The following is a 10,939-nucleotide window of genomic DNA, read 5'->3' as shown; positions in this document are numbered from 1 at the left end:
GCGGGAGTTTACATTTGGGTTGAAAGCTCTCCTGCGTACACTGTTGTGAATGTTAATTTATTTGATATTTTGCAACACGATATAAACACTTTTCAAGAATCTGGTAAAGTAATTTTAACAGGCGACTGGAATGCACGCGTGGGATCTAAAAGAGATTTTATTGTTTGTGACAGTAGTGTTTCTTCTTTAAATGACGATTGCTACAGTCCTGATAGTCAAATGGAACGGAATTCTATGGATAAAGGATATAATACACACGGTTTGAAATTAATTGACTTGTGTAAATCGTTATCAATGCGCATTGCTAACGGGCGGCTGTCAAATGACCCTGACGGGTGCTTTACATTTTACAACAATCAAGGATCAAGCACAATAGATTACCTTTTATTAAACGAACAAGATTTTTGTTGTATAGAAAACTTTTGTATTGAACCGCTGTCTGAATGGTCGGACCATTGTGCGTTGTCGTTTGGTATTATATGTAATTATGATGTAACATTACAATCGGAATATGAGAAAGAAAGTATTTATTGGTCAGAAGATAAGAAGATGTTGTTTAGAAGAAATTTGATAGGGAAATTACCGGTTTTAAATGATATAATATCGCAGGTTAATACGTCTTCATGTAGTAAAGATTCAATTAATATGTGTATTGAAAAATTTACAAATGTTATAAACGAGGTTGCTAAACCATTGTTTAGTAAAAATATAAAAGTAAGTAAGAAACAAACGTTACACAATAAAGACATTTCGAAACGGTCAGAATGGTTTGATACTGACTGCCGTGAAGCAAAATCAGCCTATCATGAAGCTTTGTTAATTTTTAATATGTGTAAGTCTGATGAAAATCGACTTAAGATGCTTGATTTGAAAGGGTTTTATAAAAAGCTAGTTCGTAACAAAAAGAGGAAATATGAATATGATAAAATTAAACAAATCGAACATTTAAGGCACTCAAAACCAAAAGATTTTGGAATTTGTTTCGTAAGAAAAAGAAGAATACTGGCAGCTCTATATCTGTTACAGATTTTTATAACTACTTTTATAGCCTACAAAATGACGTAACAAACGTGATTAATGAAGAGGCAGAATCATTTGCTAAAGACCATATTTTTGATAGCGAAGACTGCAGATTTGAAGAATTAGATCGTCCTATTACAATGGAAGAGTTGCAATTAGTTATTAAGAAATTAAAATCTAACAAGGCACATGGAATTGATAATTTAATAAATGAATATTTTATTGCAAGTTTTGATATTTTGTCGTCTCACTTGAGTGATTTGTTTAATGCAATTCTCAATTCTGGTCATTTTCTCGTCCAATGGTAAAAGGGAGTAATTGTACCTGTTTTTAAAAAGAATGATCCTTGTGAAGCTAGTAATTACAGGGGTATAACTCTGGTGAGCTGTTTATCAAAAATTTTTACAAGTGTTTTAAATAAAAGAATAAATGATTGGACTGAAAATAACGATATTTTGAGCGATGCTCAATTCGGTTTTCGAAAGGGTCGGTCTACTGTAGATGCTATCTTTGTACTAAATGCTATTATTCATAAGGTTTTAAATGAAAAGGGTAGACTGTACTGTGCTATGGTGGACATGAAACGTGCCTTTGATAGTGTGTATTTGAATGGCCTCTGGCTAAAATTATACAAATCTGGCATTGATGGGAAAATGTTGAGAATTGTTAGAGATATGTATGCTCAAGTCAAAGTATGTATAAAGGGATGTAACTCTTACTCAGAGTATTTTGAATGTGCTGTAGGCTTAAAACAGGGCGAAGTTCTCTCCCCTGTTTTGTTTTCATTATTTGTTGATGACCTAGAGTTATTTTTACAGAACAATCCCAGTAGTGGTTTAAATATTGATGATATAACATTTATACTTCTGTTGTTTGCTGACGATATGGTTATTTTAGGTGATACAATTAATAGTTTACAATCCAGTCTTAATTTGCTGTATACTTATTGTAATAAATGGGGTTTAGAAGTCAATACTTCTAAGACGAAAATTGTTGTATTCAGAAAACGTGGGCCAGTAAAAAACGATGAAAAATGGTATTATGGTAATCAGGAATTGGAAGTAGTAAATGATTTTAATTATCTAGGAACAGTCTTTAATTATACCGGTACTTTTGTATTACACCAAGAAAACTTAGCTGGTAAAGGATTAAAGGCGTTTAATGTATTACAAAATAATATTAGATATTTGGATTTGAAGCCGAGCGTAGTTTGTCAGCTTTTTGATGCATTTGTCGGAGCTACTTTAAACTACGGTTGTGAGATTTGGGGTTTTGGAAAAAGCAGTGAAATTGAACGTATTCATCTTAAATTTTGTAAGCAATTGTTAAATGTTAAATCTTCAACTAGTAATATGGGTGTATATGGTGAGCTTGGACGTTACCCGTTATATAAATAGGCAAGTAAGAGTAATAAAATACTGGTGTAAAATTGTTACTTCAGAAAATATTCTTATAGCCAATCTTTATGATTACTTGTTAAAATGTAATAAAAGAAACAATAATTGGGCATACAATGTAAAATCACTCTTAGATAACTATGGTTTTTCTTTTATTTGGGATAATCAGTTTGGATTAAATTTAGATAAGTTTCATTTAGAATTTAAAGAACGCTTATTGGATGTGTTTAAGCAAACATGGTACCAAAATATGTATGGGTGTAGAACATTATTTATTTATAGACATGCAAAAGACAATTTTGGATTAGAAAGATATCTTGATGTTTTGCCGCGTAAATACAGATATGTTGTATCAAAATTAAGGTTATCATCACATGCATTAGCTATTGAAACTGGACGTCGTACTGGAATTGTTAGAGAAGAGCGTTTTTGTACATTATGCCACAGTAGAGATATTGAGGATGAGTATCATTTTGTATTAGTATGTCCAGTGTACAATAACCTTAGGCATGTTTATATCAAACCTTATTATTACCGTAGACCAAGTGTTCAAAAATACGTTGATCTTCTTAAATGTGATAAGAATAGAATAATGCTCAACTTAGCAAAGTATATCTATTATGCATCATCCTTAAGATCAAGTTTATTGTAATACTTGATACCATACATTCTTAATGTATTATTGTTTACTCAGAAACATTTTGTAGAACATATGTCTTATAAACATTATGTCATTTGTTCACCCTCCATCTATTTATTTATTGTTAAAACTGTCCGCATTACATGTCTTTTTGTTGACAAATATTTATATGTATACATGTATCACAAAAAACTGTATAGTTTACGTGAATAAAATTATCTGTCTGTCTGTCTGTCTTTAAAGCAATTAAATTGAAGGTATCCGATAGCGCTAATTGAAAGGCATTATGAGCCTCTAAAGAAATTAGATTGAACTTATCTTATTGAGTTCCAAATGTAAAAAAAAGAACATCTTGCAAAAATGAAATAAAAAGATGACTGTTATCAGAACATAAATGATTAATTCTATGCTTTGTAAAAGACGGACTTAAAGCATTTAATGTTTTAACTTGTTTTTCGTCTCACATGCTTGTGGTACATATAACTGAGTACACCACTGAATAAAAATAAAAGTCTCAGCCTCTGTAAACATGGTAATTACTTGGAAAAAAATATTACCTTTGGCACTTTTTGCCCCAACCCCACCTCGCCCTGAATAGAAACGGATCCACCATTTCATATTACTAATTTTCCCGCTGAATTTCCAATAGAGAATGCACAAGTTTCAGCATATACGATTCAACTTTTCCATTTAATAAATGCAACTTTTAAATAGTTATACACAATGAGACGCACCCTATCGTGCGATATGATGGTTAAAAATGGCTATTGAAATATTTATGATTATGTTAAATAATTCAACATAGGTACGAACTGTTTTAAGATGTGATACAGACCAATTTATTGCAAACAAAATGAACAATAAACTAGCAGAAAAAAACTGTTTTATTAGAGGAAAAAATAAAACTCATACATATATATGCAGCATGACAGACTCACACAGTCTGTTGAGATCAAGTAATCTGTAATTAATTTCTTTCTTCATACTGACACTGATACTTTCTCAAAACACCATTTACTCTCTAGGCACATCTCATCACCGGCAATGAGATTAATGGAACTATTTGAAAATCACCTGTACCAGATATTTGATTTTTTGTAGAAAAAGAGATAAGAGATATTTTATTTTTTTCCAGAAATTGCTATTAAAGAGGATTTTATGGTGGAGATATTTGTTTTGAAGAACTCTAACGACTGATGCCAGTCTAGTAGCATAATTGTTGTTCTGCGTCTAAAGCAAATATAGCAATTAAAACGACGTCAAGACATTCTATTCTTGGACGCCGAAGTATTTATTTGGCCACCAACATTCCCACAAAAAGTTGTACTATGCAATAGGCAGTTATGAAACGTGGGGGCCTCCGTGTCCAAGTGGTTAAGGTCGCTGACTTCAAATCACTTGCCCCTCATCGATGTGGGTTCGAGCCTCACTCGGGGCGCCGAATTCTTCATGTGAGGAAGCCATCCAGATGGCTTATGGAAGGTCGCGGGTTCTACCCAGGTGCCCGCTCGTGATGAAATAATGCACGGAGGGGCACCTGGGGTCTTCCTCCACCATGAAAGCTGGAAAGTCGCCATATGACCTAAAATGTGTCGGTGCGACGTTAACTCCAACCAAGGAAAGAAAGAAAGAAAGTTATGAAACGAGGAACTCTTTTCAAGATATATTTGCTTTGTATAGTTAGCCCCTCGTGCAACATTGACCAAAGTCCATATTCTATGGCATTGAAGATCATTTTGCCGCGTCTATCGGGACTCTTCTGTTCTATTGGTCAAGACCCATGTGCTCTGCTGACTGAAACATCTATGTAGTGCTGACATAGATCTGTTTGTTTGTCGTCAAGGACGACAAAAACCATGTGCCGCGTCAACCAAGAATCCTATATCTGGCCGCCCAGGGCCCTCATATCGAGACACACTTGTCGTGCCTTCTTTTTTGCCGACTAAGACTCCCTAGTCGTCTGCTCGTTTCAAGCTTTTAAATATATGTGGATTCTAAGATTCCAGTATTAAGTATCAATTATACCTTGGAGGTTTGATAGCTGAGTTGTAGGTGTCTGGGTCGTAGGTGGCGGAGTCGTAGGTGCTGGAGTAATAGATGGTTGCGTTGTGGGAGCTTGCGTTGCCAATGGAGCAGTCATTAAAGCTACTGGTTGTTTAAGTGTGGCATGAGTTCTCGCTGGAATTATTTACAGCATTTATCTTCACAGTTTCAAATATACTATTAATTAAACATGTAAAATATCGCTTCATATAAAACACTGTATTTGATATGAACAATGTGGTGTTTTATTATTCAAAGTTCAAAAATGTCAAATCAATTGACTGATTCAAGCATTTCTATTTATAGTCTTTATGGATTAACACATCAATATCATTTCTACAATGTTCTGTTAGTGAATAGAATGTTAATAATTTCTCGCTAAGTGGATGGTAAGCTCATATTAGATACTAAACTTGTTTATATTTATCTGCTGAACTACCACGATTTTCTAAGTGATTGATTAGTACAAATGGGTTGAAATGTTTGCCTTTCTGGTATCAGGGAATCTAATATAATTCAAGCGTTTTAGACTCTTGGCTAGTTTTGGAATGTGACTTTATTAAAAGACAAACGGATGTTAAGTATAGGCTCTTTCAAAGTGTTGAAAGTAGACTAAACTAACACTACACTCTATTGAATTTATTTACCTGTGGAAACTTTTGATATAGACTATAATTGGGGAACTCTTATAATCATTGGAAAACGGACAATACAAGAGTTGTCCATTTTGCTTCAGATATTTTGAGAAAGTCATTTTTTAAATATCAAATATTTCTATTTTTACATGGAGAAGAGGAAAACTAAAAATATATTTAGTAAATTGGTGCATTTAGCTTTCCTTTTACTCTGAAAAAAATCTGTAAAGGTGAATTTGAACATTTTAGCCATCTCTAATTAAGTGTTTCACATTACGCAATTAACGATCTGCATTTATAATTTGACAATTTCCGTTTGATAGTCAATATTCGACATTAAACACTTATTCATTTATAACTATTTCTGATTCTAACGCACGGATACATATAATTTATTAATATAAGGCAAAATAATACTATGACAATGACTGAATGCATGAATAAAATGCACAATAAAATTAAATAAGATATCTGTGCAAACTAAACAAAATAGTGATATTCATACTCCATATTTGTAAACATTTTCTGCGAAATTCTAAAATGAAATCATTACTGCGGTATAGATGAGATATGTTACATTTCTGAGTTTATATATAGAGAGAAAAGGTTGAAATGTTTACTTAATCTCAGTTTCTCGGAATAATCATATAAGAACGGTGAAGCTATTATACGGATACGTTATTAAATTAATTGATAGCAATTCAATGGTGCATTGGATGAGAAGTGTTCTTGAATCTTCTCAAAAAAAGTTGCATTAATAGAAAAATTGATCATTCCGGTATTATGTTCCGGCATTTTATTCGAAAATATCGGATATTGAAATTATAGAGGTAACTTGTTAGTATTTTAGGGTACATGTATCAGAATAATATAAACAAACATTAATGCATTTTAACTGACTGAATTTCAAAGCACGTCAAAGAAGTCTGTACGTTACGGCAATATTTTTATATAGTACTCAGAAAAAGCGTGTAATGAGAACTGTGCAAAAACACGTAAAACTTAAGAATGAGGTTTTACGGGCAAGTTTTAAAAGCATGTGATACTGACCTGTACAGACGTGTTCTTAATTTTGACACCTTAAACGTCTTACATGTAACCGTACACGTATGTAATATCAGCAAAATGAAAATTATCTTGATGCACTCATTGTGTGAATAAATTCCTAAATGCTTCTATTTTAAAGGCACTAGTCTCCAGATTTTGGATAAAAATGATCTTTCTTTCAAATTGAAGTTTGGTCATATTATGATCATTAGAATATGAGTTTTTGTTTCTAAACTATTTTAAAAATGCCAAATCAAAAGAAATAAAATGACCGCGTCAGGAATCGAACCCGGACCGCCGCGGCAATAAGAAGTTTTCCGCTGTCGTTTTTATCAATAACGCTATGAAGGATTTAGTGTTCAAGGCGCGTTAAATATATATATTTATAATCGAGGCAGTTTACCTCGAGTAAAGCGTTACAAACGCTTTTCGATTTTCATCGTAAAAAGTAGTAAAAACAACTAATTCTCATGTGTTTCCGTAACATTTTGTTTGCCAATAAGTTTCAAAGCATTTTTAAGAAAAATAGCATTAATTTTCAAATATCTAAAAAAATATACTTTTTTTGTCGAACAAATACAAACGTTGAAAATTGCTCGATTCACATAACATTTTTACATATAAATTCTCTATTACTTGATAGATTTTAGTAAAACTAAAAAGCGCCGAAGCGCGGGAAAATGCGTGCTTTCTGTGCCACAAACGTCTGTCAGACATTCCTGATATTTTTCTGAAATACTAAGCCCAAATATTTTTTCTCGGACTAAATGTATAGGTAACATACACACTGGAATTTGGGTGAAGTGTTTGAAGAACGTATTGACAAAGTCTGGCAGACTTTTTTTTGCCAAGGAAATTTTTTTCTGCCTTCGACGCTTTTTATGTTATTAAAATTCATCAAGTAACAAGAAAATTACGAACACAAATGTTACATGAATGGAGCGATTTTCCCCATGTGTCCGATACCGAAAAGTCAAGTGGGCTGGCCATGCTGTGATAGATTTCCGACTTCTAGCATTGATAATTCACAATTGTAAGAAAAAGTGGTGTTTTTTTTAATAAACAATCTTAGATACGTGGTAAATTAACTTTATTATATCTTATTTAATAAAAAGTTACTGACCATGAGCATGTGAGCTTTTGACAACCATTTTATCCTATGAGATGACTTAAAAGGATACATACGATATCTAGAATATGTGTGTTTTTTTCGGGCCCTACTTAAAGGTAACCCCATTTATTTGCCTCGTCAAGTGGCTAGTAAGGGTCGAAACACATCTCTTAGTAGACTTACAAAATATTATAACATTATAACATAATAGTAGATACATGTTATGTGCAAATAATAGGGTTTTTATTCTTGCTTGAAAAGAAAAGCAATAGAGCCCAAATTGTATTTTTCTAATGATGAAAGAAAAGAAAATTAAAACATTCAAACACACTAAGTTAATTAATTTCTTTTCTAAAGATATGTCTATGTTGAAAAAAAAATCTCACACTTGTCTGCTTTATCACTATTTATATATTAACCCTTACCCTGATAAATTTCTATAATGAACTTGTCCATCCTTCAATTTGGACAGTAACATTATTTGTAAAAGGTTCATCAAATGATATTAAAATACTGAAAGACTGCACCCTTACTGGACGGCTTGCCGGTCAATATACCAAAAATATTTGCCCAACGTCAAGATTATTACATAAGATCAGAAATAGATTTTAAGGATTTCGACTAAACCCCGGTAAATCTTTGTTATTCATAGACAAGTCAATAGCATTAACTATGGAACGTCGATTTATATAAGGATTCAATGTTTCCCAGTGGCTTACTGAAATATAACGATTTAATATAACCGGATTAACTCACTGTTCTAAACATAAGTCTGAAATCTCGGGAGATACTCAAAATATTCTCTTATATCAAACGATGAAAACAAAGCTTAGTCGGTAGATGTCTCTTTATTGTAAGGGATGACCACTGTGTAGGTGACTGACAGGAGACAACTGTCAATCACGCTAAACCACCGTCTAATGAGAAAAAAGAATGTGTATGAATTGCAAAAATAGAAAAGAACCAACAAAATAAAATAAAAACAACGAATTTGACTCTTAGTGAAATATTTGGAAAAGCAACATTTAAATCAAAAATGATTTTTTTTGTACTTTGATAACACTTATACATACAATATATTATTATTATCATCATCATTATTATTATACCCGATTTATATACATGTACGGAACTTAAGGACACATCTTTCAAGTATAAAGTTTTGGTGAATGCGTCTTTTTCCTTTCTTTTCTCAGAGCCCTCGTTGCGACTGTACCGGAGACAAGACACTTGACTCTAGCGAACAGTCGTGTAATAAATACACAGGTATATAGTTTGCTTTTTCATCCTATGAACACTCAAACTTTCTGATAAATAAGCATATACTTGTTTATATTTTATTTTTAGATGTAAGAATCCCTGTATAGTATTGTCATGTATTCCTTTTAACCCTCTTTTAACTTTGACACCAAGATTTAGACGAGCTGTGAGAGAAATGTTTCTGAAATGTTTAAACTATACATGTATAAGATATTTAAATTAAAATTATGTTCTTCTTTTTCAATTATCCCTTGATCTCGACGTACTGACAAAACCTATGTTAAACTTAGGTGACTGATACACATGTTTTCAAGTCAAAGGACATTGTCTTATATTTGCATACTCGTCCAACAAGTCATCTTTATTGTAAAAGTGATAAATGCTAAAAGAAATAGCATAAAAGTTTCCGACCTTCAGATAATTCACGCAGTAAAAACTATCGAACGATAATGAAACAAATACTTAACTGATATCGTATTGATAAATTGTTTCATCCGACAACCTGTCTTCGTCGACATCTTCACTTGGTGCCTATCGATGTCGGTTTTTACAGGTTCTCGTGGAAAGTGACTTTTCTCTTTTTATACACAATGCATGTACAATGAACTTTCATTTAAAGGTAAGATTATAGGAAACATGAATTGTTTTTTGACAGCATAAATATCAATGTAATTCATTCTCTCTTTTTATTCAGAATGCATGTGTAATTAACCGAAATTAAATGGTAGGATTATAGGAAACATTAACGGTGTTGGTGAAAGCATAAATATAACTGTGATTTTTTGTCTCTTTTTCTTCACAATGCATGTACAATGAACCACCATTAAAGGTAAGATTGTAGGAAAATTAATGGTAAGATTGTAGGAAACATGAACCGTGTTGTTGGTGACCGCATACAATACAAATGTGATTTTTGTTCTCTTTTTCTTCCGAATGCAAGTTCAATAAACCACCATTCAATGGTAAGATTGTAGGAAACATGAACCGTGTTGGTGACCGCATACAATATAAATGTGATTTTTGTTCTCTTTTTCTTCCGAATGCAAGTTCAATAAACCACCATTCAATGGTAAGATTGTAGGAAACGTGAACTGTGTTGGTGACCGCATACAATATAAATGTGATTGTGTTCTCTTTTTCTTCAGAATGCAAGTTCAGTAAACCACCATTCAATGGTAAGATTGTAGGAAACATGAACCGTGTTGGTGACCGCATACAATATAAATGTGATTTTTGTTCTCTTTTTCTTCAGAATGCAAGTACAATGAACCACCATTAAATGGTAAGATTGTAGGAAACATGAACGGTGTTGGTGACCGCATACAATATAAATGTGATTTTTGTTCTCTTTTTCTTCAGAATGCAAGTACAATGAACCACCATTAAATGGTAAGATTGTAGGAAACATGAACGGTGTTGGTGACCGCATACAATATAAATGTGATTTTTGTTCTCTTTTTCTTCAGAATGCAAGTTCAATAAACCACCATTCAACGGTAAGATTGTAGGAAACATGAACCGTGTTGGTGACCGCATACAATATAAATGTGATTTTTGTTCTCTTTTTCTTCAGAATGCAAGTTCAATAAACCACCATTCAATGGTAAGATTGTAGGAAACATGAACTGTGTTGGTGACCGCATACAGTATATATGTGATTCAGGATATGAGGTACCAAAAGAATCTGAATATGCCGTTTGTCAACCTGACGGAAAATGGAGTGTGATTGTCGACAAATGCACAAAAAGTACGTAACCATGATGGTGGCAATTTTCTGCAAACCATA

General features: G+C 32.7%; 1 protein-coding gene across 1 annotated transcript in view; it reads left to right on the top strand.

Annotated features, from left to right (window-relative positions):
• The first annotated feature begins 645 nt into the window (after positions 1-645).
• The window catches only part of LOC128551311 (uncharacterized), a 29,909-nt gene continuing 19,615 nt past the window's right edge, over positions 646-10,939 (top strand). The window contains exons 1-5 of the mRNA XM_053532125.1: positions 646-714; positions 9,090-9,159; positions 10,299-10,328; positions 10,513-10,542; positions 10,727-10,900. Of these exons, the coding sequence (XP_053388100.1) occupies positions 646-714; positions 9,090-9,159; positions 10,299-10,328; positions 10,513-10,542; positions 10,727-10,900 (373 nt within the window). The remainder of the gene's footprint in view (positions 715-9,089; positions 9,160-10,298; positions 10,329-10,512; positions 10,543-10,726; positions 10,901-10,939) is intronic.

Source organism: Mercenaria mercenaria, chromosome 19, assembly GCF_021730395.1.
Source record: "Mercenaria mercenaria strain notata chromosome 19, MADL_Memer_1, whole genome shotgun sequence".
Classification (NCBI taxonomy): domain Eukaryota; kingdom Metazoa; phylum Mollusca; class Bivalvia; order Venerida; family Veneridae; genus Mercenaria; species Mercenaria mercenaria.
The sequence above is the reverse complement of the archived record's forward strand: the minus strand, read 5'-3'. Positions and strand labels throughout refer to the sequence as shown.